The sequence below is a fragment of the Neomonachus schauinslandi genome, chromosome 14 (genome assembly GCF_002201575.2).
Source record: "Neomonachus schauinslandi chromosome 14, ASM220157v2, whole genome shotgun sequence".
Taxonomy (NCBI): domain Eukaryota; kingdom Metazoa; phylum Chordata; class Mammalia; order Carnivora; family Phocidae; genus Neomonachus; species Neomonachus schauinslandi.
Window position 1 is genome coordinate 27,419,158 of NC_058416.1, and position 27,974 is coordinate 27,447,131.

At 41.1% G+C, this 27,974-nt stretch overlaps 1 protein-coding gene across 2 annotated transcripts; it reads right to left on the reverse strand.

Moving 5' to 3' along the window:
* Positions 1–4,369: 4,369 nt before the first annotated feature.
* HAUS1 (HAUS augmin like complex subunit 1) lies at positions 4,370–27,340 on the reverse strand. 2 transcript variants are annotated; one of them, XM_021686333.2, is made up of 10 exons: positions 27,248–27,303; positions 26,312–26,486; positions 20,805–20,940; positions 19,410–19,544; positions 17,747–17,870; positions 16,856–16,921; positions 15,584–15,655; positions 15,296–15,343; positions 12,838–12,898; positions 4,370–4,405 (listed from the first exon to the last, which is right to left on the reverse strand). In XM_021686333.2, exons 1-9 carry the CDS (start codon positions 27,275–27,277, stop codon positions 12,848–12,850), a joined length of 837 nt encoding a protein of 278 aa, XP_021542008.1. In that variant the 5' UTR covers positions 27,278–27,303; the 3' UTR covers positions 4,370–4,405; positions 12,838–12,847. The 2 variants fall into 2 exon arrangements, with proteins under 2 accessions (XP_021542008.1, XP_021542007.1); XM_021686332.1 differs by lacking the exon at positions 4,370–4,405 and having other exon boundaries at positions 12,650–12,898; positions 27,248–27,340.
* Positions 27,341–27,974: the final 634 nt, after the last annotated feature.

The following is a 27,974-nucleotide window of genomic DNA, read 5'->3' on the forward strand; positions in this document are numbered from 1 at the left end:
TGTGGGGCTCTGATAAAACACATCAGACAAGCAAAAAGCAAAACAAAACAAAACAAGCTGGAAATAGATCATCACTCTAGGCTAGGAAAGAGAAGGACTGCGGTTTCTGGAAGCACCACCTTCACTGGCAGCACCCCAAGGGTCAGGGCTGCATGCTGCATCTGGAGAAGTTATTGTCTTGGGTGGTCTCCTGTGCACTTCCCCTGAAACGACGCTCTTTGCCTTGGGGCTGTCCTTACTGCTTTCTCGTAATGTTGTGTAAGTGAGGCCTCTCTCTGTAACCAGAACAAGTCTGTTTTACCCCTGCCCATACAGGGCTGGTTGTTGCGAAGATACTGCTCAATAAATGCTCACTGACTGACTCTCCTCAGTGAGGACTTGAAAGGCGGTGGGTACGTGGGTACCCTAGGCCCCTCCCTGTGGAGGTTCCTATGTAGTTAACTTCTTCTAAACTGTTTAGTTTGGGAGACCCTCTGATCGACTTCATTATGGTCCATGTCAGTTTCCATGACGTCATCCTCCACTCAAGGGAACAGAGCCTTGTGATAATTGGTGGGATCCCCAGGCCCGAAGTGGGAGAGTGGTTTGGGTGCTGGGCTATGTCTCCGTTGGAGAGAATCCCACCATGGGGATTGACTCTGGCCCCGGAACCCTGGGAATAGCCTTTCAAGAATTGGGTTTGTCCTCTTTCTTCCCCTATGAAAGTGTTTTTTGTTTTTGTTTTTTAATAGTATTTTTCTTTTTTAAAGATTTTATTTATTTATTTATTTATTTATTTATTTATTTATTTATTTGACAGAGAGGCACAGCGAGAGAGAGAGAGCACAAGCAGGGGGAGTGGGAGAGGGAGAAGCAGGCCTCTCGCTGAGCAGGAAACCCGATGCGGGGCTCGATCCCAGGACCCTGGGATCATGACCTGGGCCAAAGGCAGCCGCTTAACGACTGAGCCACCCAGGCGCCCTATGAAAGTGTTTTTTAACTATGACTGCCCTCTGGTGGCTAAAATTATACATGTAAATGCCCCATGTCTTCAAACAATTGAGACCAGTGATTGGATGGCACAGAAATGAGCGAGTCTGAAGGACCAAGTTACTGAGTTTGTTTGGAATTTGGGTGGGAGGGTGGGAAGTAACTCCCCTTCCTGCATTTGTTGGCACAAAAGCCAGATTTCAGACACTGAATTGGATCTGGATCATTTTGGCTACAAGCTTCCTGAGGGCTGGAACCAACTTCTGTTTTGGCTCAGTGTTCTGTCTGAGTGCCTAGCAGAGTGTCTGGCACACAGTAAGTGCTCAGAAATACTCACTGAATGAAGGGATCAGCTGCAGACGCAGCTCAAAGAGAGCAAACACAACCTCATTCATTTTTATCTTATTTTGATGCCTCTTCAATAGATGCCTCATAAATGCTGAAAAGACCTTTGAGAAAACTCACCATCTATTATTTACTTATTTATTTTAATTTTACCTCTAAATTAAAAAAAATTTTTTAAGTAGGCTCCATGCCCAGCGCGGGGTTTGGACTCACAACCCTGAGGCCAAGAGTCGGACACTCGACTGACTGAGCCACCCAGGCGCCCCTATTTATTTATTTTTAAAAAACTTAATAAAATCAGAATAGGGGACTTCTTTGATATGATAAATAAATAAGTTGGAACTGAGGCTTAAAGTTTTAGTGGAAGAATTTCTATTCAACTCAGGAACACAATAAGGCCATTCCTTTTGGTAGATTTTATGTTCCAAAGCTGGCCTCAAGGTTATCTTCTATCCCACGTGCTTTTCTTAGAATGTAATACTGACAATCCAACCACTGGGTGGGGAGTCTGTGTTTCTCCCTTGCCCTTGGTCTTTTGCAAATCTGCTTGGATAGATATAGTACGGTTAAGTGATGCTTTGTGATTTTTAAGGTTAGATCATAACAATGCAATACACTTCTGCCTTGCTCTGTTGAGATGTTCACTCTTAAGAGCCAGCTACCAGGTTGGGAAGGAGCCCAAACTAGCCATCATGGAGAGATCACTTAGAGAGGTCATGTGTAAATGTGTCGGCCAGAGCCCGACTGAGACCAGCAAAACTCTCAGCCATGTTGATTGAAGACATCAATGATCCCACTCCGCAGCTAGTGAATCATCCCTAGCCTTTAAATCTTCCCAACTTGGGACACCAGATAGTAAGGAGCAAGGGTAAGTCATGCCCACTGTGCCCTGTCCAGATTCCCCATCTACAGAATCCATGGTTGTTTTATGTCAGGGTGGGGGTAGTTTGTTACATAGCAATAATGACTAAAACACTAACTGTTACCACCATCACCACTTTGGTATTAATATGAGAGTACCCCCTAGAAAAAAAAAGAGAAGAATCAAAGTTGATAAGGAGGAAGTTAATTTATCATTATTTGCTGTGAAATAATTACATAACTGGAAACCAAGAAAACCAACTGAAAAAGTATTAGAACGATAAGATAATTCAGTAAGGGGCTGGGTTCAAAACGAAATTTATTTCCATGTTTTACTTGCATTAATGACCAATGAAAGTTATAACTCCCATTGTTAAGATTTCCGTAACATTAGAATCAATTCTCTTTTAGAAAGACCATCAGGGGAGAATACACACTGGTGGCCAGTTTAGCAAATAAAAATACAAGATGCCCAGTTAAGTTAAAATTTCAGATAAATACCAAAGAAAGCCCCTGCCATACCTGGCTTCACACATTTTTTCTGAGAAATCCATTTTATTCCAAACAGATATTGTTGCTCAGAGAGCAAGCTTAGACACCTTCCCTCTGGAATTTCTTCCTTGGGCAATGACTTTATTAGATGCACCGAGGGCTTAGAGCTTTTCCCACATTTGCATCTACCTGGTGTTGAACCGAATGAGTGTATTGGTACTTCTGTCCCATGTGAATAAATAAAAGGAGAGAAGAAAGATGAATTACGATGTTTGCATTTTAAAAAAAATTAGGGGCACCTGGGTGGCTCAGTCGTTAAGCGTCTGCCTTCAGCTCAGGTCATGATCCTAGAGTCCTGGGATCAAGCCCCGCATCAGGCTCCCTGCTCCGTGGGAAGCCTGCTTCTCCCTCTCCCGCTCCCCCTCCTTGTGTTCCCTCTCTCGCTATGTCTCTCTGTGTCAAATAAATAAAACATTTTTTAAAAAAATTATTTATTTTTTTATTTTTTTAAGTAAGCTGTACACCCAAGATGGGGCTTGAGCTCACAACCCCACGATCAAGAGTTGCATTGCTCTACGATGCTCTAGGCCAGGCGCCCCCACAATGTTTGCACTTCGTATGTCCACAGTGTTGCAGAGGTCTGTAAGCCAGTTATAAACATAAATCTGATGATACCTGGTTTGTGAGATATTTGCTTCCTATAAAAGGATGTGAACTGAAGTATAAATTTCAGACCAGATGGGGTGGTATAGAGAAATCTACATTGAAGTGTAAAAGTGGGCCTAAGTGGGTGGATTAATCCTTTTGCGGAGAACAACTGGAAAGCCGAGAAAAATGGAAAAGGAAAATTCTGTTTGAAGGCATCGGAGAGCTGCCCAGGCAGCCAGCACTCAAGGAGTCAAGATTCCAGAGAGAAGGGAAATTCTAAGAACTGAGTGTTTTAGGGGCCAAGAGCAGGCCCCCCACCAAGATGGGCCATTTTGGCATGAAAATTATTGAGTTAAAAAACAATCAAAATCAGCAAATTCAGGAAAAGCTCTTTACCTCCCCCACAACTGCCTAAAAGAATTCATAGAGGACCTGCTCCAGGAAAAGAGCTGTCACCATAACTATATTATGATATGAACTAGTTATGGTGGACAAGGAGGAACGTAGCAAGGCCTGTTTGATCAAACTCCTCTCCATGTGCCATTATTGTTTTCTAGTGGCCCAGCAAACATTTATTTACCAAACATGTACTTTTTTTCATCGTCCTGTAAATTGTATTCCTTCCCTTTGAAGTCCCAGACCCTTACCCCTTTTCCTTGGTTCAAACTGACATATATACCCCATTTTTCCTGTCTTTGGAATTTCCATGTCTGTGTGGGTTCCATGTATGCAGGAAGATTTTACTTTCTCCTGTTAATCTGTCTCATATCAATTTGAGTCTTAGTCTGGCTGATTCTTCCTTTCCCAAAGGGGACAGGAAATTCTTGCTACCTGACCCCTTTGAGAAATGTGCTGAATCATTAATGGCATGGAACAGAAATGCCGAAAAGCTGGGCAGTAATACAACAGAAGTGTCTCACAAGGTTCTCTTTTTTGCCGCATCTACTGTGAGAGTGAGGACTGTTCTCTGCAGACTGTTGACATTCCAGAATATGTTGACATCACTCTGAAGGGATGCACTGTTATTGTGAAGGGCCCCAGAGGAACCCTGTGGAGGACTTCCAAACGCATCAATGTAGATCTCAGTCTCCTTGGAAGGAAAAAGAAGAGGCTCCGAGTTGACAAATGGCAGAGAAATAGCAAGGAACTGGCTACCATTCACACTATGTGTAGTCACGTACAGAACATGATCAAGGGTGTTACACTGGGCTTCTGTTATAAGATGTGGTCTGCGTATGCTCACTTCTCATCAATGTTGTTATTCAGGAGAATGGTTCTCTTACTGAAATCCAAAAATTTCTTGGGTGAAAAATACACATGGGGTTCAGATGAGGCCTAGTATCGCTTGCTCAATATCTTGAGCCCAGAACGGGGAGTTAATTCTTGAAAGGAAATGACATTGAACTTGTACCAAATTCAGCTGCTTTGATTCAGTAAGCCACAACAGTTAAAAACAAGGATACCAGAAAATGTTTGGATGGGATCTATGTTTCTGAGAAAGGAACACAGTTCAGCAGGCTGATGAACAAGAGCTAAGTTGCCCAGCTACAGAAACAGCAAGATGCCAGATGATTCCTCTGACTTATTAGTGATATTTTAAAGATACAATAAAAGCTGTGTCTTGATTTGGGGGGGGAGGGGGAGGAAATGCCTAACAGCAGCAGATTAACAAGAAGAAGATTAGTAATCTGGAAGATAGGTTGGTACAAATATCCAGACTCAAGAGAGAAAAAAGACAGAAAAAATTGAAAGAAAAAAAGGATGGAAAATACAGAAAAGAGTGTAAGAAGCATATGAGATACAGTGAGAAAGGCTAATGTGTGGGTAATTGGGAATACCAGAAAGGAAAGAGAGAATAAAGCAGAAGCAGTATTTGAAGACATAGTGGCTGAATTTTCTCAAATAGATGAAAACTATCAAGCCACTAATACAAGAAGTTCTATGAAACTTAAGAGAAGTTTAAAGAGGGCGCCTGGGTGGCTCAGTTGGTTAAGCGACTGCCTTCAGCTCGGGTCATGATCCCAGGGTCCTGGGATCGAGTCCCGCATCGGGCTCCCTGCTCTGCGGGGAGCCTGCTTCTCCCTCTCCCACTCCCCCTGCTTGTGTTCCCTCTCTCGCTGTGTCTCTCTCTGTCAAATAAATAAATAAAATCTTTAAAAAAAAAAAAAAAAGAGAAGTTTAAAGAAAAACACACCTAGAATATCATGGGGTTGCTGAAAACCAAAGAGAAAATCTTAAAAGCAGCCACTGAAAAAATACACATTACTTTCAAATGAACAATGTTAAGATGAACAGGTGACTTCTTGGCAGAAATGATGTGTGGATAGACTCTTGTGGTGGCCCCTATGATTCTTGCCTCCCGGTGTTCGTGACCTGTGTGATCCACTCTTGAGGACAGACAAGAGTGGCTTCCTTATAATCAAGCGAATAAGGCAAAGGTGATGAGAAGTACATGATTATGTGAATACCTGAATGATGAGATTACACGATTATGCTATATAAGATCATGGTAGGGCGCCTGGGTAGCTCAGTTGGTTGAGCGTCCAGCTGTTGATTTCGGCTCAGGTCATGATCTTGTGTGGTGGGACTGAGCCCTGCGTTGGGCTCCTTGCTTGGTAGGGAGTCTGCTTGAGATTCTCTCTCCCTCTGCCCCTTCCTGTGTGCACACAGGTGCACACGCTTTTCCTCTCTCTCTCTCATATTAACAAATAAATCGTATTTATTTACTTATTTTTAAAGATTTTTTTTTTATTTATTTGACAGAGAGAGACACAGTGAGAGAGGGAACACAAGCAGGGGGAGAGGGAGAGGGAGAAACAGGCTTCCCGCCGAGCAGGGAGCCCGATGCGGGGCTTGATCCCAAGCACCCTGGGATCACGACCTGAGCCGAAGGCAGATGCTTAACGACTGAGCCACCCAGGCACCCCTAGTTTCTTTTTAAAAAACATTTATTTATTTTAGAGAGGGAGTGAGAGAGAAGGGGGGAGGGAAAGAGGGAGAGGGAGAGAGAATCCAAGCAAACTTTGTGCTGAGTATGGAGCCTGACACGGGGCTTGATCTCACGACCCTGAGATCATGACCTAAGTGGAAACCAAGTGTCGAACGCTTAACAGACTGTGCCACCCAGGCACCCCCAAAATGGTATTAATTTCTGACTTCATATTAGGTTTTAGTTACTGTATATTTTCTCAATCATTGATACTAATTTTACAATGTTAATGTAAGGCTATGTAAGGAAAATTGAAGCTCACTTCAGTTTAGTTAAAAGCAGGTGATACAGAGCAAAGATCCTTGGGCTGGGAAATAAGCGATCTGGGTTCTAATCCCAACTTGGTCAGTGACTGGGTGTGACATCTGGGCAGTTATTTTATTTCTTTGGGCCTCAGTTTCCTGGTCTATAAGACTAAAATTTGGACTGGACAATTCGTTCCAGTCTGATATTCTGTGAATTTATAAACTGCCTCTCTGAGACTGAGGGGAAATTCTTATTATCTCTGAGGCCCCACAACCTAACACACAGTATTTAATAAAGCTTGTTGCTAAATAAGTGAATGAATGGAATAAGTGATAAGGGAGGGAGGGCAGCTATTATATCCTTTGGACACCTGAGAGTTTACATGACGTCCTTAAGGTCACATTGCTAGGACGCATAAGAACGAGGTTTCGTGCTTAGCGTCTGAACATGCTGTAGAAAATCTGGATCCTGAAAAGGCAGAGAGAGCAATTCTTTTTCCCAACACGGCGGAGGCAGGCTGTCAGCCCAAGACCACTGCTGCAGAATTTAAAGAAAACTGTAAATGTGAGAGCTGGGCGCTGTGAGATAAACCTAAAAATATATTATCTGTACAACGTGAGAGGAAGCTAAGGTCAGAAGGACATGCGTGCATCATGGTACTAAATATAGCTGGCAGAGTGGCCTCTTTGGGTGGTGTCTCATCAAAGCCAGGACATGTAGGCACAGGGTCCTACCCAGGCTGTGGTGCGCCATCTGTCACGTGCTCCCGTGATCAAGCACAAGAAAAAGATCCCCTGGCAACCAGACAGGCTCCAAGGACATCCACACACGCAATCCTCAGTCCACTCCTAAAATAGCTTCAGACACATTTTGATGAGGAACATCTTTTCATTCATGCTACACTTCTTACCCGTATCGAGCTTCACAAGCCTCCCAAGCAGCAGAAGCTGTAATAGCTAATCCCACTCTGCTGGAAACTCGAGGCCCTACCTAGGTCACAACTTCTTAATTTAGTATAGGCAAAGGCAAATCTCTTGGGAATACTGCCCTTCCCACAGGGCAGAACATGGGGCAAAGCACAGTGACTCTTCAGGGCTTGGACCTCAATATGCATAGTCCCTAGGTTTGTGCCAACCTGGCTGGACTAGCTCATTTGGAGGGGAAAAGTTTCATAGACCTAGAAATGGGGGTGTAATGAAACAGTAAAAGCAAAATGGTCAAAACCAGGTATCAAAAGCTGGCTTCAGACAGAGACAACAACACACAATGTATGGCCCTGGATTGGAAAAACAATTGTTAGGAAGCCTGTTTTTTTGTTTTTTAATAAACCTTTTATCTGGGTGCCTGGGTGGCTCAGTCATTAAGCGTCTGCCTTCGGCTCAGGTCATGATCCCAGGGTCCTGGGATCGAGCCCGGCATCGGGCTCCCTGCTCCGCGGGAAGCCTGCTTCTCCCTCTCCCACTCCCTCTGCTTGTGTTCCCTCTCTCGCTATGCCTCTCTCTGTCAAATAAATAACTAAATAAAATCTTTAAAAAAAAATGTAGGATGCTCAGGTGGATAAAAGGTTTATTTATTTTTATTTTTTTATTTTTTTAAAGATTTTATTTATTTATTTGACAGAGAGAGGCACAGCGAGAGAGGGAACACAAGCAGAGGGAGTGGGAGAGGGAGAAGCAGGCTTCCCGCAGAGCAGGGAGCCCGATGTGGGACTCGATCCCAGGACCCTGGGATCATGACCTGAGCCGAAGGCAGACGCTTAACGACTGAGCCACCCAGGCGCCCGCCCCTAAAGATTTTATTTTTAAATAATCTCTATACCCAATGTGGGGCTTGAACTTAAACCCCGAGATCAAGAGTCACATAGTCCATGAACTGAGCCAGCCACATGCCCCTGAGCATCCCACATTTTTAAAAATTGAAGCATAGGGCGCCTGGGTGGCTCAGATGGTTGAGCGTCTGCCTTCGGCCCAGGTCATGGTCCCAGGGTCCTGGGATCGAGTCCCGCATCGGGCTCCCTGCTGGGTGGGGAGCCTGCTTCTCCCTCTGCCTCTGCCTCTCTCTCTCTCTCTCTCTCTCTGACTCTCATGAATAAATAAATAAAACATTAAAAAAATAAAAATTGAAGCATAATTAACATATAGTGTTCTATTAATTTCAGGTGTACAATCATTATGTAATGATTCAACAATTCTATACGTTACTCAGTACTCACCACGGTTAAGTGCAGTCAGTCATCATTTGTCACCAAACACATTTTTACAATCTTATTGACTATATTCCCTACGCTTCACTTTTCACCTCTGTGACTTATTTATTCTGTAACTGGAAGTTTGTATCTCTTACTCTCCTTTATCTATTTCACCCATCCCCCCACCCATGAAGCACATTATTCAGACAATTAGAGAAATTTGAGTAGGGACTATATATCAGATAGTAGTATTTTATCAATGTTAAATTTCCTGAATTTGACCATTTTACTATGATTATTTAAGAATGTCTCTGTACTTATGAGATCAATGCAGAAGTATTTTGGGGTAAAGCAGTGGTTCTCTATAGATAGACATGCAGTCCAGGGGCCAGAATTAGAGACAAAAAAAAGAGGCTCCTTCTCATACACTGCTCTCCAAACCCTTCCATATGGGCATATTTGATCTTTCCAGAAAATATGCAGGTTAGAGACCTAGAAATGGAATTAGAACAAAAGGTTTAATTCTGGGCTGCTTTGGATATTTGCTTGCCCACACCTCACATACCCCTTCCAGGGATGGATGCTCACGTCACTAACTTCATCTGCAAATAGAAACAGCTTTACTTTTTTAATCTGCATACCTTCCCTTCAACAGCTTTATTTACCATACAATTCACACATTGCAAGTATGTAATTTGGGGCGCCAGGATGGCTCAGTTGGTTAAGTGTCCTACTCTTGAATATCAGCTCAGGTCTTGATCTCAGGGTCATGAGTTCAAGCCCCGCACTGAATGCCCCCACACTAGGCGTGGAGCCTACTTAAAAAAAAAAAAAGTATATAATTCAATGGTTTTTGATATATTCACAGACACATGCAACCATGACCTCAAGAGGAACTCTGTACTCTTTAGCTATCACCCCATATCTCTCATCCTCTCAGCCCTAAGCAGCATCAATTTGCTTTCTGTCTGTTTCTGGACATTTCATGTGAATCGAATCTCATAACATATGGTCTTTATGACTGGCTTCTTTCACTTAGCATAATGATCTCAGGGTTCATCCATGGTGTAGCATATATCAGTAGTTCATTCCTTTTTATGGATGAATAATACTCCATTGCAGGGATATACCCTATTTTGTCTGTCCACTCATCAGATGGTGGGCATCTGGGTTCTTAGGAATAATCCTAATGTAAACATTCACATACAAGTTTTTGTGTGGACCTGTGTTTTCATTTCTCTTGGGTATATACCTAGGAGTTGAACTGCTGGGTCATATAGTAACTTTATATTTAATTATTTGAGACCTTGCCAAACTGGTTTTCGAAACAACTGTACCATTTTATTCCTACCGTTAGTGTATGAGGGTTCCAATTTGTCCACATCCTCACCAACACTTGTTACTATGTCTTTTCTATTCTAGCCATCTTAGTATGAGGTAGCACCTCATGGTGCTTTTGATTTTCATTTCCCTGATAACTGGTGATATCAAGCATCTTTTCATGTTCTTATGTGGGCATTGTACATCTTCGCTGGAGAAATGTCTATTCAAATCCCTTACTCATTTTTTAATTGGGTTGTTTGCCTTTTATTATGTTGTAAGAATTTTTACAGATTCTGGATATAAGTCCCTTATCAGATATGTGATTTGCAAGTATTTCCCCCCATTCTGCGGATTGTCTATTCATTTTGTTTTTTAAAGATTTTATTTATTTGACAGAGAGAGACACAGCGAGAGAGGGAACACAAGCAGGGGGAGTGGGAGAGGGAGAAGCAGGCTTCCCACCGAGCAAGGAGCCCGACACGGGGTGGGGCTCAATCCCAGGACTCTGGGATCATGACCTGAGCTGAAGGCAGACGCTTAACGACTGAGCCACCCAGGCGCCCCCTGATCTTGATCTTTTAACTAAAACATTTTCTCACTTACATTTAATATAATTACTGTTTTATAAAATTCTGCTGGTACCAAGTTTCTTCGGTTCTTACAGTGTATTTCTTTTGCTCTCCTTTTACTTTGAACACTATGTCACAAGCTACTTTTATCAATTAGCTAACAACCAGTCCAAAACTTAAAATAAGCTTCAAACAATCATTTTTATTATTTCTCATGATATTATGTGTTGATTTTGTGGCCTGGGCCAGCTTAGTTGATCTCTGCAGCTGCTGGGGGCGTGGCCAGGGCTGGATAATCTAAGAAGGCCTCCTTCACACCGTTGGCAGTTGGCAGCCTGTCTGGTCTTGGGTGGGGGCAAGGCTCAGCTGGAATTACTTGTTTCTGCTCCATGTAGTTTCTCATCCTCAACAGTCCAAGTTTCTTTACATAGTGGTTTCAGAATTCCAGAGCCATAAGATAGGGCAAGCTCTGAGGCACAGTTTTTAATCCTCTGCTTTTGTTATATTTGCTATTATCTCGTTGGCCAAAACAAATCATAAGGCCCAGTCAGAAAGAAGAGGTGGAGATTCGTCTCTTGACGGGACAAGTGGCAAATTCACAATATAAAGGATGAGTGCACAGGGGCAAGAGGAATTACTGTGGTCATTTCCACAATCAATCTACCAAGCTGCCTTACCAAGAACACTGGAATTAAGTCAAAAGACAAATGACAAACCTGAAGAAAATATTTACAATGCAAACCACAAAAGATTAATTTAGCTAATACACAAGGAGCCTCTATAAATTGTTAAGCTAAAGACCAAACTAATGCCTAAATGGCTAAATGATATGGACAATTTCCAAAAAAGGAAATACAAATGTCTCTCGTATTTTTATCTCCACATATTTGTGGGAAAGGAGAGGGAAATTTTTTTTTTTAAAGATTTTTTATTTTATTATTTATTTGACATAGAGAGAGAGACAGTGAGAGAGGGAACACAAGCAGGGGGAGTGGGAGAGGGAGAAGCAGGCTTCCCGCCAAGCAGGGAGCCCGATGTGGGGTTCAATCCCAGGACCATGGGATCATGACCTGAGCCGAAGGCAGACGCCTAACGACTGAGCCACCCAGGCGTCCCAGGAGAGGGAAATTTTTTTTTTTTAAGATTTTATTTATTTATTTGATAGAGAGAGACATAGCGAGAGAGGGAACACAAGCAGGGGGAGTGGGAGAGGGAGAAACAGGCTTCCCGCTGAGCAGGGAGTCTGCTTCTCCCTCTGACCCTACCCCCTCTCATGCTCTATCTCATTCTCTCTCTCAAATAAATAAATAAAATCTTAAAAAAAAAAAAAGAACTGATGGCAAACAAAACAAAACTGGTTGCTTCTTTTTTTTTTTTTTTAACTGATTGCTTCCTAATCACATGGTGCAAAATTCTTAAAAGTACAAAAAGGAACATAGTGAAAAATTTCTTTCTTTTTCCCTACACCACATTTGTGAAGTCCTTTGATTTTACTTATTAAAGATTTTACCACACAGGAATATTTAATATTTCCAAATTTTCAAATATTTCTATCATTTCATTTATGGCTCCTGGATTTGGGATGCGTGTTACTGACTGACTGTACGATTATTTAAGAGTCAAAACATTAAAGCTTCTTCATGGTTCCTCTCACTCTCTCTTTTTTTTTTTTTTTAACATTTAAATCTTTGATCTTTGGGATTATCCTGACATAAGGTGTAAAGTAAGGATCTAGCACCATGTGTTGAATTATCCATCTCTCCACTACTGATTTAAAAGGTCATCTCTTTCATAAACTAAATTCCTGCATATATTAACATTTGGAAGTAGGCAGGTGAGCTGATCAGAAGGAATGACAGCAGAGCCCTGGAGGGAGGAGTGGGAGAAACATAACCAAGTTGCAGAACTCTTCTCTTCACTTAGCTGACCTCATAAGTGACTGCATGACAAATGTCATAATGTTCACCAAAGAGACCCAGTGAGGGACACTTAACTGCCAGCAACATAGAGAACCCACAATGCTTTTTAATATGAAAACTATGTATTTGGGCACAGAAATGCAATATATAACCAGAAACCACTGTTTATCAACAGTGACATTACTATCTCATCTAAGAACACAGGAGTTAAGTTATTAAGGAAGGCCAAGAGAAAACAATTCTTTCAAGTCCTACTCAATGTACTCTGTTAGGGAAGATGAAGCTTACTTGACACTGGTCACAGTTCCATCATGTCCACTTTCTTTGTAAGTTCAGCTTCAATGGTATCCTAAAGGAAGAAAGAAACACCATAAATTCTATAAACAAGGGCATATTGTGCAAGACTGTTGAATCTCAGATCTGTACCTCTGAAACAAATAATGCAATATATGTTAAGAAAAAAAAAAAGAAGAAGAAGAAGAAGGTAGGAGGAGGGGAAGAATGAAGCGGGGGAAATCGGAGGGGTAGACGAACCATGAGAGACGATGGACTCTGAAAAACAAACTGAGGGTTCTAGAGGGGAGGGGGGTGGGAGGATGGGTTAGCCTGGTGGTGGGTATTGAGGAGGGCACATTCTGCATGGAGCACAGGGTGTTATGCACAAACAATGAATCATGGAACACTACATCTAAAACTAATGATGTAATGTATGGGGACTAACATAAGAATAAAAAAAAAAAAAGACCACCCCCCCCCCCAAAAAACAAGGACATGAAACAGGTGGTCTAACTTCTAGTGTTATTTAAAGTAAGGGAAGCAAAAAAGAAAAACATTAAAACAGAATTTCAGGGATGTTTGGGTGGTGCAGTCAGTTACGCGTCTGACTCGATTTTGGCTCAGGTCATGATCTCAGGCTTGTGGGATTGAGCCCCACAACGGGTTCCATGATCAGTGTGGAGTCTGTTTAAGACTCTCTCTCCTTCTCCCTCGGCCCCTCTCCCAACTGGTGTGCTCTCTCTCTAAAATAAATAAGTAAATCTTAAAAAAAGAAATTAAACAAATACCATTATAAATATTAAATACGTTTTTAGATATTTCTTGCTTTTATATCTCCCCCTTCTCCACACCCCAAAAGTTTTCAGACTCCTGATTCTAATAAACATCTCCAGGGGGAAAAACCCTTTAGAGAGATGAGTCGCTGTATCAGTGTAAAGATACATGAACCCATTTTTCCGACATCTACTGTTTGAGCAAAGTACTTCTGCAACTTCTCTCACGTCACCTCTTTCCCACTCTTTTTTTTTTTTTTTTAAAGATTTTATTTATTTATTTGACAGAGAAAGACACAGCAAGAGAGGGAACACAAGCAGGGGGAGTGGGAGAGGGAGAAGCAGACTCCCCGCTGAGCAGGGAGCCCGATGTGGGGCTCGATCCCAGGACCCTGGGATCATGACCTGAGCTGAAGGCAGACGCTTAACGACTGAGCCACCCAGGCGCCCCACCTCTTTCCCACTCTTATTGCCACTTTCTCATTACTTCTCCCCTGGTCAAAATAGGCCAATCAGTTTCTGCAATTTTCTTTCTTCCTCCTCCAATCCACCCTATACACTGATTCCAGAATAATCTTTCTTTCTTTTTTCCAGAATAATCTTTCTAAAGAACTGTCCTAATCAAAAAGCATAGCTTTGGGGTGCCTGGCTGGCTCAGTTGTTAAGTGTCTGCCTTCGGCTCAGGTCATGATCCCAGGGTCCTGGGATTGAGCCCCACATTGGCCTCCCTGCTCTGCGGGAAGCCTGCTTCTCCCTCTCCCACTCCCCCTGCTTGTGTTCCCTCTCTCACTGTCTCTCTCTCTCTGTCAAATAAATAAATAAATAAATCTTAAAAAAAAAAAAAAGCATAGCTTTGATCACATTTCTTTTTAGCTTAGAAAATAAAGAAACACACAGCAATGTTCAGTGGTCCCCTCTAGCCTCCAAGTTCAACCCTCTTTATATTTAAGATCCTTTATATCATAAACCAATTGATCTTCTTTAGCCCTATCATCCATTGTATACTCCTAAGCATCTGGACTACATCACTTGCCAAAGCTTAGACAAGTCCTCCATTTTTTTTAGCTCTTATACCTTTGTTAATTCTTTTGCCTATAATATTTTTTGTCTCTTGACCCCCCTTTTCCAGCCAGGAAAATCTATGCAAAAATTTAAAAGAGATAAAAAATCACTATGTATTTGTTATGGTAAGAAATATATGGGGCGCCTGGGTGGCTCAGTTGTTCATCTGCCTTCGGCTCAGGTCATGATCCCAGGGTCCTGGGATCGAGCCCCACATTGGGCTCCCTGCTCCGCGGGAAGCCTGCTTCTCCCTCTCCCACTCCCCTTGCTGTGTTCTGCTCTCGCTGTGTCTCTCTCTGTCAAATAAATTAAAAAACCTTAAAAAAATATATATATATACACATATCCAAAAAAGTATTTAAAAAATACATGGTGGAGTGCGTGGCTGGCTCAGCTGGGAGGGCATGACTCTTCTTGATCTCGGGGTCATGAGTTCAAGCCCCACATTGGGTGTAGAGCTGACTAAAAAAACAAAAAAAATTTTTTAAAAAATGCATGGTAATGACACATAGCAACTTTGGGACTGTGGTTTACCTTTGAGTAGGAAGGAAAGAAGAAAGATAAAGGGAGCTTTATCAGCAGTTTTTTTCTTTCTTTTTAAAAAATCAGAAGAAAAAAAAAATGGAACTACTTACTAATTCCCGCTTTGCTTCTTCAATTTTCACCTGAGCAAGGGACGGGTTCTTTTAAAGAAAAATAAAACAAGAAGAGGTTATATTGCATCACCCAGGACTCAAGGAGAAAAAGTGCAACAGTCTTTTTCAAAAGGCAAAAACCTTACAGAAGTGTATCCAGTGAACATACAATACTGAAATTTAGCAGACTTTAAATCCTTAAACATGGACCTAGTATTCTCATGATCATTTAGTACCCTTGGGGAAAGTTGGAGATGACTTTTTTTTTAAATTCATAAAAATAATTACCGGCATTAAATCTAAATAGGACTCCAATTTTTTCTTCAAAGGTATAGTCTGTCGTTTTAGTTCTGCCAATTTCTGGGGGTGGAAAAAACACAGGAGTCACAGAGTGATAGAGATATTCATAATGCAACTAAACACTGTTCATTTCTGAAATAAAACATAATAAAGCATTAACATTAAGATATTTTAAATAATGTATCAAATTGTATCAATAGGTCAAATGAGGTTCAAAGATATCTGAATAACAAACTTATTTCCAATGGAAATAATCCTTATAAGATGCTTACAAAAGGAAAGTTATACTCCCATTTATTAAGAATAGGATTTAAGTGGGGCGTCTGGCTGGCTCGGTCCATGCAGCATGTGACTCTTAATCTCAGGGTTGTAAATTCAAGTCCTACATGGGATGTAGAGATTACTTAAAAAATAAAATCTTTTTAAAAAGAGAATAGGGGCTCTGGGTGGCTCAAATGGTTAAGCGTACGACTCTTAGTTTTGGCTCAGGTCATGATCTCAGGGTCCTGGGATCAAGCCCCGCACCAGGCTCCACACTTAGCGCACTCTGCTTGTCCTTCTTCCTCTGCCTCCCTCTCTGTTCCTGTCCCCCGCTCATGCTCTCTCTCTTTCCTCTCTCTCCCTCAAATAAATAAATAAAATCTTTAAAAAAAGAAAGAGAAGAGGATCTTCTCTTTTAGAAGAATGCTGTCTAAGAGTACAGAATAATGTGATGAAGAGGAATCAGAATGTAAGGGAACAATTAGGATCTCAAATATGTATTGATGAATTGTCAACTTTAGATTCCAAAAATCAAAGTGTAAAAAATTTTAAGAATAAAATAATAAATAATAATAAAATAAACAAAACCCCCTCTTTCTCCCTCTTCCCACCAAAATAAATGAGACACTTATACAACCTAAAAACCTAGAATTGCATCCTATAGGAGTTTCCAGACTGCATTTTTACTGTAAGTGGAAAAAGAAGAAGAGGACCTAGATGGTTAGCACATAATCCCTCAATAAATTTATTTTATAAACAAATCAATAACATATAACCAACTCTAGCAAAGAGTTTCTAGCATATAGTAATAAATAAAGGAAACCAAACAAACGTGAGGATAGTTAAAGCTAACCAAGTAATAAAGGTATAAATACTGGTGAACATAAAGTACAGAGGTAAAGAAAAACAGGTCAATAGTGAACAAAGCTCTATACAAAGAAAAAGTAGATTGTGCACTAAGATTTTAAAGAAAGCTAAATTGGGTTAAACTGAGCTCACCTCTGAAAGTGCTACTAGGGACTGATGAGACAGAGAAGCATCCATGCCTCTGGCTGAAAGTTGCTCCTATAATTCCAAAAAACAGAGTTCGGTTAAAAACAGTATTTTGAAAGTGACCACCATTTCATATTTTCATCATATAACACAGTAACGAGAAGCTATAAATCACAGATGAAAAACTATACATGCATCTAAGCACTTTTTTTTTTTTTAAGATTTTATTTATTTGACAGAGAGACACAGCGAGAGAGAGAACACAAGCAGGGGGAGTGGGAGAGGGAGAAGCAGGCTTCCCGCGGAGCAGGGAGCCCGATGCGGGGCTCGATCCCAGGGCCTGGGATCATGACCTGAGCCGAAGGCAGATGCTTAATGACTGAGCCACCCAGACGCCCCAGCATCTAAGCACTTGTATGCAGCACGTGGATCATTTCAAACAGTCACAGATCTGCCACAAGATGGGTGCACTGCTAAGAGTCTGGGCTTCGGGGCCTGGCTGCCTGCGTTGGAATCTGGATCCACTGCTAAGCAGCTACATGACTTTGAGCAAGTTACCTATCTTCTCCATAGTTCCCTTATCTGTAAAAAGGTAGGAATAATACTGTCTAGTTGTAAGGATGAAGGTCAATAAGAAATCTGAAAAGAATTAAATAGGGGCACCTGGGTGGCTCAGTTGGTTAAGCATCTGCCTTCGGCTCCGGTCACGATCCTGGAGTCCCGGGATCGAGCCCCCCCCTGCCGCCGCCCCCCTCGGACTCCCCGCTCAGCAGGGAGTCTGCTTCTCCCTCTGACCCTCCCCACCCCCATGTTCTTTCTCTCTCTCTCAAATGAATAAATAAAATCTTTAAAAAAAAAAAAAAAAAGAACTAAATACATTCAGTCCTTCGTACAAACCTCTGCGGTTCTGATTCCAAATCTGAACTCCTCCGACTTTGCTTTCAGGAAGTCCATGTTCTGAAGACGACTGTCAACTTTGGCCCTTTCTGTAGTCAGATGCAACTCGGCCTTCTTCAGATCCCTTTAAAAAAGTAAAATTGAAAACATTTTCTTCTTCTTGGTGGAATTATTATAAAGAAGAAACTCCACTACTTTTGGGATTCAACTCTGGATTAGTCAAAAGTTGGTAATATACTTGCTGGATTTTCTAACACTTATTTTATATCCCAGACTAGCTACCATGTATTCTTCCAGGTCATCTTCCTCTCCATGTTGCCACCTGGAATTTTTCTCAAGGAATACTAAGTAATTTTAAGATTAATCTATGCCAATTATTCTTGGAGAAAGTAAACCTGCTGCTTAAAGAACTGATTTAATATATCCAAGCCTAGCGGGGCGCCTGGGTGGCTCAGTCGTTAAGCGTCTGCCTTCAGCTCAGGTCATGATCCCAGGGTCCTGGGATCGAGCCCTGCATCGGGCTCCCTGCTCAGAGGGAAGCCTGCTTCTCCTTCTCCCACTCCCCCTGCTTGTGTTCCCTCTCTCGCTGTGTCTCTCTCTGTCAAATAAATAAATAAAATCTTTAAAAAATATATATATATATATCCAAGCCTCCATGAATTATGGAGGTCCCAAAGTCCTCTTTCCTAAATGTGACATGATAGAGTGCTTGCATATACATACTCAATATTTGTTAAGTAAATTTATATACCATCAAATTAGTTGTGCATATCCATGTTCCTGATCTATAGCATCTAATCTCTAGGGCAACTGGGACCTAAAGAAGGTCCAGAGAATCAAGAGGAATACCAGAGCTCTAGGGAGCCTGGGTGGCTCAGTCGATTAAATGTCTGACTCTTGATTTCGGCTCGGGTCATGATCTCAGGGCCCTGAGATCTAGCCCTGAGTCAGGCTCTGTGCTCAGCAGGGAGTCTGCTTGAGATTCTCTCCCTATAACCCTCCCCGCCCTCCAGCCCCCGCTTTCACGCATACATACACACACGTTCTCTCTCTCTCTCTTTCTAAAATAAATAAATAAATCTTAAAAAAAAAAAAAGAGGGATACCAGAGCTCTAATAAGGACGGGCAACAAAATATGATGTGACTTTAAGTTGCACCATAACTTTTAAGTAAAAAAACAATTCACATAAAATTTTCAAAATTATAAAACCTAGGCTATTTGTTGGGACACCTGGGTGTCACAGTTGGTTAAGCATCCAACTTTTCACTTCCACTCAGGTCATGATCTCAGGGTGGAGGGATTGAGCCCTGCAAGAGGCTCTCTGCTCAGTGGGTGTCTACTTAAGATTCTCTCTCCCTCTCCCTCTGTTCCATCCTCACTCACACTTTCTCAATCTCAAATAAATAAATAAATCTTAAAGAAAAAAAAACCCTAGGCTATTTGTAAAAGAGGAAAAAAAGGTAAAAATTATATGAAGTAAAAGGCGAAAGTCTGTACCCAACCAACCCCTATCTACATCCAAGTCATGTTTTACTTAGAAAACCATTTATGGACCCCAGTTCCTAATGTGTTGTTTTAAATCATACCTACTGTCAAAACTAAATCTGACGATGTTCTGTCTTTATAATAAACATTGTCACCACTTCCAACTCGGGTACTTACTCTCGTAGACATTTTTCTAACACTAAAGTTGCAGTTAGGTTTTTTTCAAGTTTTGCCAATTCAAGCTTGATTTCTTCATTTTTGGATTTGGTACGGAAAAGATCAGAGGTCAAATCATTCACTGCAGGGATAAAACTAAAAAAAGAATCTGGTCATATAAATGGACATTAAGGACAATAATGACAGTTATTCCTCATTTCTAACAATGACTACATCTCTATGTGGGTTTTTCTATCATCACGCTGTTTCATACCTCCATGCATTTTTCCTCTATGCATTTTTTTATATGCTGTTCCCATTGCCTGAATAGCCCTTCTTCAGGCAAATTTCCTTTTGTCTTTCAAAACTCAAATAAGATTTACTCCCATTCTGGAACTCACTACTCCTTTCTCTGTGCTACTTAGCCACAGCTGGTACATTCTTTGATTGCTACAGATGCCAAACTATGCTATAGTTTTACATACCCATCTCCCTTATATGACCATGAGCAGAAACTGTCCTTGCTGACAGCTATTATCCTATTCATCTGTGCTTCCCCAGTGCCTGTGTGTGTGTGTGTATGTGTGTGTATACACACCTATTTATATCTGTCCATCTATCTATATGTATATATATATGTATGTATGTGTACGTATATGTATATAGCTATGGTTATAGGCCTAGCGTATTAACCAGCATTTGGTGTCTGCTGAGTTGCTTCAAGTTTAGATTTCTGCTGCAATATAGCCTTATGTTCTTATACCTAAAACACTACTCTCTGAGCATACATATTAATTCCAAGTCCTTATATGAGCAATTAAGTAGAATAGCTATACAGTTCTCTAATTATAAGTTACAGTGGTAGTCCTAGCTAAGACATGGCCACCAGTGGTAATCATATGGACTTTGGTGTCAGCCTGGGTTGGAATCCCAATTCTGCCATTTACCAGCTTGGAGAAGTTATTTAACACACCTCCACTGAGCTTCAATTTCCTCTTAGGGTTGTTGGAAAGAATAATATTATTATATAGGTGGGATGCCTGTCACCCTACTTACTTAACCTACTGTACCCAGAAAGGGGGGACATGACCAAAATTCACTATGCTCAATCAGATATAATTTAGCCTACTGCTTGTCTTTGTTTATAGGGAGCAATGTAAGTGATACCTAATCCCTTTCCAAATATACATGAGTACCAACCTTCACAAACCTAATCTTGGAAGAAGAAAATTTCAACAACACCAAGTTTATCTGAACTAATTACACATACTCACTGGCAATGATAAGGAGGAGTTAAGTAAATTTTGCATTTATTGTTAATTTCCTATATAGAATTACCCAGAGAAACAAAAAGTCCTTAGGTCAAGACATTAAAGTATATATGATTACAGAAATTAAAATTGTCATGAGAATTACCTAGCTAGTGAGGTATCCTTCGTTTCAAGGGCCATTGCACTGTCAACCAAAGCATTCAGGTACCTAGAACCAGTGCTTGACAGATTGGCAGGGGAAAAATTCACACTCTCCATGAGAAGGCTCTGAAGATGCTTGGCTGAAAAGATATAAGAGTTTTATGGTAACTAAGATGTTTACTTTATTTTAATTTTTAATAGCTTTATTGAAATCTTATTACAATCCACCCACCTAAAGTATACAATTTGATGGTTTTTAGAATATTCACAGAGTTGTGCACCCACCAATACGATCAATTTTAGAACACTTTCATCACCCCCCCAAAAACCCCATATTTCTTAGTCATCATATTCCAATTCCCCAACCCATGAAGCCCTAGCAACCATTAACCTACAATCTGTCTTTACTCATTTCATATTTGGATATATACCCAGGAGTAGAACTGCTAGTCATATGGTAACTATGTTTAACCATTTGAGGAATTACCAGACTGTTTTCCAAAGCAACCGTATGATTTTAAAATCCCACCAGAAATGTACAAGGAGGGGCGCCTGGGTGGCTCAGTCGTTAAGCGTCTGCCTTCGGCTCAGGTCATGGTCCCAGGGTCCTCGGATCGAGCCCTGCGTCAGGCTCCCTGCTCAACGGGAAGCCTGATTCTCCCTCTCCCACTCCCCCTGCTTGTGTTCCCTCTCTCTCTGTGTCTTTATCTGTCAAATAAATAAATAAAATCTTAAAAAAAAAAAAAAAAGAAATGTACAAGGATTTCAATTTCTCCTTATCTTCACCAACAGTTATTATGATCATTATTATTTTTGCATAGTGGTCACTCACAGAACTTAGCAATGATCAATAAAATGATAATCCAAGATCTGAATATTTTTCTTTTTGATTGTAGCCCTCCTTGTAGGTGTGAAGTGGAATTGTGGTTTTCATTTGCATTTCCCTGATGTCTAATAATGCTGGCTTAATGGCCATTTTTATATCTGCTTGGGAGAAATGTATATTCACACTCCTTACCCATTTTATTTTATTTTATTTTATTTTTTTTATTTTTATTTTATTTTTATTTTTAAAGATTTTATTTATTTATTTGAGACAGAGAGAATGAGAGACAGAGAGCATGAGAGGGAGGAGGGTCAGAGGGAGAAGCAGACTCCCCGCCGAGCAGGGAGCCCGATGCGGGACTCGATCCCGGGACTCCAGGATCATGACCTGAGCCGAAGGCAGTCGCTTAACCAACTGAGCCACCCAGGCGCCCCTTATTTTATTTTATTTTAAAGATTTTATTTATTTGACAGAGAGAGACACAGCGAGAAAGGGAACACAAGCAGGGGGAGTGGGAGAGGAAGAAGCAGACTTCCTGCAGAGCGGGGAGCCTGATGCGGGGCTTGATCCCAGGACCCTGGGATCATGACCTGAGCCGAAGGCGGACGCTCAACGACTGAGCCACCCAGGCGCCCCTCCTTACCCATTTTAAATTGGGTTATTTATCTTTTTATTATTGAGTTGTAAGAGTTCTTTATATGTTATCGATATAAGTCCCTTATCAGATATGATTTGCAAATGTTTGTCTTTGCATTTACTTGATGGTATTCTTTGAGAACAAAAGTTTTTAATTTTGATGATGTCCAATTTATTTAATTTTTCTTTTGTTGATTGTGTTTAGGGGAATCATAGCTAAGAAACCATTGCCAAATTCAAGATCTTGAAGACATACACTGATGTTGTCTTCTGAGTTTTAGGTTCAGCTCTTATGTTTAGGTTTTTAATTCATTTTGAATTAATTCTTGCATATGGTATGAAGCAGGGTCCAACTTCATTCTTATACATGTGGATATCTAGTTACCCCAGCACTAGTCATTGAAAAGGCTATTTTTTCCTCCACTGAATTGTCTTGTTACCCTTGTCAAAAATCAGTAGACCAGGAAGTTAAGACTTCTAGCCTAACAGTGCAAGGAGATCTGCATACCAGCCCCCTCAGTGAAACAGGCAAATATTGTAAAAAACAAAACAAGAAACCCAACCATGTAAAAACAACAACGAAAACCAGAACCAAAACACAATGATTTAAAGCCTCTGAAAATGGTCCTAAGGACAAACAGCAAATAAAGAAACATCTATTCTAGAAAATCTATGAAAATTCAGTGAAGAAGGTGAAAGTTTGTGGTATTTAAACCAAGACCACCCTCTCCTTCTCCCTCCCAGTTCAGTGAGGTGGAGACTCCAGTCCAGACTGTTGTAGTTAAGAACACAGGGATCTCCATGCCCCCTGCTCCCAGCCAGAGGGCTTTCTGTCCAGGAGGAATTGGACTTCAATGTTTCTCATCCTGCCACCAGCTCTCTGTTGCTGAGACTAAGCCCTAGGTGGATGTGGCTGAGAGGTGTGGGCTCTCTTCCTCCACCCAGCCACTGTTTTTGGAATGGAAGCTCTACCTTGCATGAGCTTCTACCCTACCCCAAGGCCCTTGTACCAGGCCATGAGGTAGTGATTCCATACCAGGAAAGGCAAGCCAAGAGGACCTAAGGCTGCTGAACTCCCCTGTCCACCAAGCACTCAGCATCTACACTGGCAGTGCCACTCAGAGAAAAGTTTGCTATTGTCTCTACCTCCAACTCCAGACCCCTGGTTCAGAGATTTGGGGCAGAGGAAGAAGCAAGCCATAGAAAAGATAATTCCCAGTATCTTCCCAAAGGAGCTGAATTCATTTGCAACAGAGCCTGGAGAAGTCCAAGCCTAGAGAGACTCTCAAGAACTGTGGAAGTTATAGTAAAAAGCAATTGGGAGTAGAGTCAAGACACGGGTTAAACTGTAGGGTAGTTAGTTTGCATGGGAGGAGCAGAAAATAAGACATGTAAGAGGAGTCATCCTTAGGTCACAACAAATATCAAACATTGCCCTCCGAAACTATACCTTTAAGGGTGCCAGAATTTGATTGGATTAGCTTGCAGCTTATGTCCCACAGTATTGTTGGAAACAATAATCAGCCGTCAATTAGCAGAATTGCACAGTTGGATGTGGTCCATGAAAGAGAGTCCTACCAAAACCCCTGATATCCCACAGTGACTGTGGGGATACTTAAGTACGTGCCTCCCTGAGGAGCAACATCACAGACTTAACACCATCAGGGGTAAATAGGCTTCATTAAAAACAATCAGTCGGAGGGCGCCTGGGTGGTTCAGTTGGTTAAGCGGCTGCCTTGGGCTCGGGTCATGATCCCAGGGTCCTGGGATCAAGCTCAGCATCGTCGGATTCCCTGCTCAGTGGGGAGCCTGCTTCTTCCTCTCCCTCTGCCTGCCTCTCTGCCTACTTGTGCTCTCTCTCTCTGTGTCAAATAAATAAAATCTTAAAAAAAAAAAGTCAGTCATTAAACAAATAAGAAAACAACAATGACAACAAGTTTTGGGGGGGCTGGGGTGTTGGGAGACTTATACTCCAAGTCGCTACAATACATTATCTAAAATGTCCTGTTTCCACAAAAAATACATAGGAATGCAAAACAAGAAAGCATGACCCACGGTAAAAAGCAAGCAACAGAAACTGCCTGTCAGAATGACCAGATGTTGGATTTATCAGAAAAGACTTCAAAACAGCCATGTGAAGAAGTTCACAGTACCAAAGGAAACCATGATGAAAGAAGTAACAAAAGGTATAGGACAATGTTACATCAAATAGAGAATATCAAAAGAAATAGAAATTGCTAAAAAAAAAAATTAAATGAAAATTCTAGAGTTGAAGAGTACAATAACTAAAATGAGAAGTTGACTAAAGAAAATGAACAGAGGCACCTGGGTGGCTCAGTTGTTAAGTGTCTGCCTACGGCTCAGGTCATGATCCCAGGGTCCTGGGATCGAGCCCCACATCGGGCTCCTTGCTCGGCGGGAAGCCTGCTTCTCCCTCTTCCACTCCCCCTGCTTGTGTTCCTGCTCTCCCTATCTCTCTCTTTGTCAAATAAATAAATAAAATCTTTTTTAAAAAATGAACAATAGATTTGAAGTAGCAGAATAAATAATAAGTGAACTTGAAATTAAAGCAATAGAGATTATGGAAGCTGAAGAACAGAGAGGAAAAAAGTAAAAAAAAAAAAAAAAAAGAAGAGAGCCTCAGAAAAATGAGAAACACCATTAGGCACACCAACGTATGCACAATGGGAGTCCAGAAGAAGCAGAAAAAAACAGTCAGAAATAATGAAATAATGCCTGAGAACTTACCATATTTATTGAAAAACAGTAATTTACACATCCAAGGAATAACTCAACAAAAAACTCAATAACTCAACATCCCCAAGCAGAATAAATGCAAAGAGATCCACGAACACACATATCAAAGTAAAAATGTTGAAGAAAAAGATAGGGAGACAATCTTGAGAACAGCAAAAGAAAAAGGATTTGTTATTTACAAGAAAACCCCAATAAGATTAATAGTTGACTTCTCGGCAGAAACAATGGAGGCCAGAAAGCAATGGGATAACATATTCAAAGTGCTCAAGAGAAAAACTATCAATGAAGAATTCTACATTTAGCAAAACTATCTTTCAAAAATGAATGCAAAATAAAGACTCCCAGATAGACAAAAACAGAAAATTTAACAGTCCTGACTTAGAAGAAATTCTAAAGGAAGTTCTGTGGGCTAAAAGCAAGTGACCCCAAACAATAATTTGAATGCACACACAAAAAAACAATGAGTATCAGAAAAGGTAGCTATAGAATTATAAAGAGCATACGTGCATATTTTTTCTCCTGATTTAAAAAGCAATTGCATAAAATAATATAATATTATCTACATATCGTAGAAATATAATATATATGCTGAAAGCAGTGAACCAAAACAAAAAGTCAATTTTGCTGTATGTTAATTTTTAAAAGAAAATTGGAAAAAGCCCATATATAGTAGAATTACAATATAAACTGTACTACATTCAAAACATTGCACGTAACACACGCCACACACATAATTAAATACGGGCAATTGTAAGTTTTACTTTCTTCCTCTTTTGTATATTCCAACCCATAGAAAGTTTCTGTCAATTCTTTCGTGTGTAGTTTGTATTATAAAAACAACAGGTATCTTGAATGCACTTTTTCAAGACACATATGCACAGCAGAAAATTCTAATGCAATCCCATGAATACATAGTGATAACGTGATTTGTTCAAGTCTTGCAGTTCATGGCTGCCACCTCAGATGCCCTGATGGCTCGTTAAACTAAAGCATGGAGACCGAAACAGACCAGAAAGATATGTAAGTGAAAAACCAAAGGCTTTTATGTCAGGCTAAGTTTAGACACGTTTTAGGGATTACTATATGGTATCAGAGTACCAATAAAATTTACATTATAATGCAATTTATGGCTTATTAAGTTGCTATAATAACGGAGTGGGAGGCAAATCTGGGTGAAATAAGAAGCAAAACTAACAAGCAGTCTACACTAAATTAATTTTGTATTCTTTGGTGTTATAAAATGTAGTTACCTCAAGTTATTAGCTCATTCAAAATTCTGTAATTAATCTCACCTTCTGATTCATATTCACTTGCTTTCTGTTTCAAGTCCTCTATTACCAAGTAGACATCCCTGTCCCGAACCCTGTTGCGTTCTGAAAGGTGATGTAAAATCTCCGTGGTCCGAGCATTCACCTCATATTGCGGAATGGGGTGATCTCCAAATATTTTTTTCAACCACGCAGCAACCTAACCATTAAAAGAAAAGCAAGTATTATAAGCCTTGTTTATTGTAATAGCATGAAGCAAATATGAGAAAGAACTGATCAGAAGCAAACAAAATGTTCTCTAGAAATATTCTGGCAACCTACTTACTTCACATTATAATTTGTCTTTAAGGAGATAGATACCCGATGTCAGGAAACAAGTGAGCAAGCCCAATGAACAAAATCAGAAGACAATCCACCCTTCCCTAAAGCCACAAAGCGGTATAGGCTAATAATTTGCATCACTCGAATGATTTTAAGCTCAGTATGAAGGTGCCAAAGCATATTTATACGTGCAAAGTCTGAAAAAAGAGTTGCCCTCAACACACCAAAAGCCCCGCTGTACCCAGAGGCACCTAGAGTAGGGATGCAGGATGAGGAAGGTCAGGTGTGAAAATCCTACTAGGAAGCAGCAGTGAACGGTGAGGCTTGGCTGGAAAGTGGCTTTGGATTCGGAAGTCCCACTCCAGTCGGCTGAGAGGTATCTCATACCAAGAGGCTCCTCAACCGCTCTCCAAGCCTGAGTCCAAGCAACGAGAGCCCCGAGAAGGAAGGGAAACACCCTTTCCCGGGGGTCTAAGCAGAGTGGGGCTCGCAGGTCGTGAAGGCGGGACCAAAGATGGACCAGCAGAGTAGGAGTAGGAAAAAAGTAAACATGGTGTGCCCAGACGATCCGCGGACGGGGGGAGTTTGTCAAAGATGCCGTCTCCAGGAGGCCACAAATCCCCGATCCCGCCCCATCACCTGCGCCTCTTTCTCTTCCTGTGCTTCCATAGCCGCCGCTCCCGCCACTTCTCGAGAAGTTCCTCGCGGGAGAAGTTCACAGCTAGCTCTGAAGGCCCCGCCTACACACAGTTGGTTCCGCCCCCTTCTGGGCCCGGGATTTCTGGGAGTTGGAGTTTTTACTAGGATAGGGGGCCTCCGAGTCCTTGGGCAAGGCTGGTCCAAAACTCCAGCACCACGAGCTTGCCGCCTCGGGGCTCTCTCTGCTCTCGGTGGTATCATTTCCTAGAGGAGAAGAACAGCCGTCTAGAACCAGGCTGTTTTTTTCTTTCTTATATTTTTATTTTTGACTTGAATCACTTGTCTTAAAAAAATACCTGAAACTTGTTTTTTGGATAGCAGATATTTGTTTCTTCCACAAGGAGTGCATTGACTTAAAATTTTTATTTTTACCCTAGCAATATGAGCTGCAGCAGTCTTATCCTTTAGTTTCCACTATCAAAGAGCTACATGTGCTGGAGACTGTTTTATTTATTTTATTTTTTTAATTAATTGATTTATTTTTTTTTTCTGGAGACTGTTTTAAAATAGTTGACAGTTGGGGCGCCTGGCTAGCTCAAACAGAAGAGTGGGACTTTTGATCTGGGTTGTGAGTTCAAGTCCCTCTTGGGGTGTAGAGATTACTTAAATAAATAAAACTTAAAGGGAAAAAAAAAAAACAGGGGCGCCTGGATGGCTCAGTCGTTAA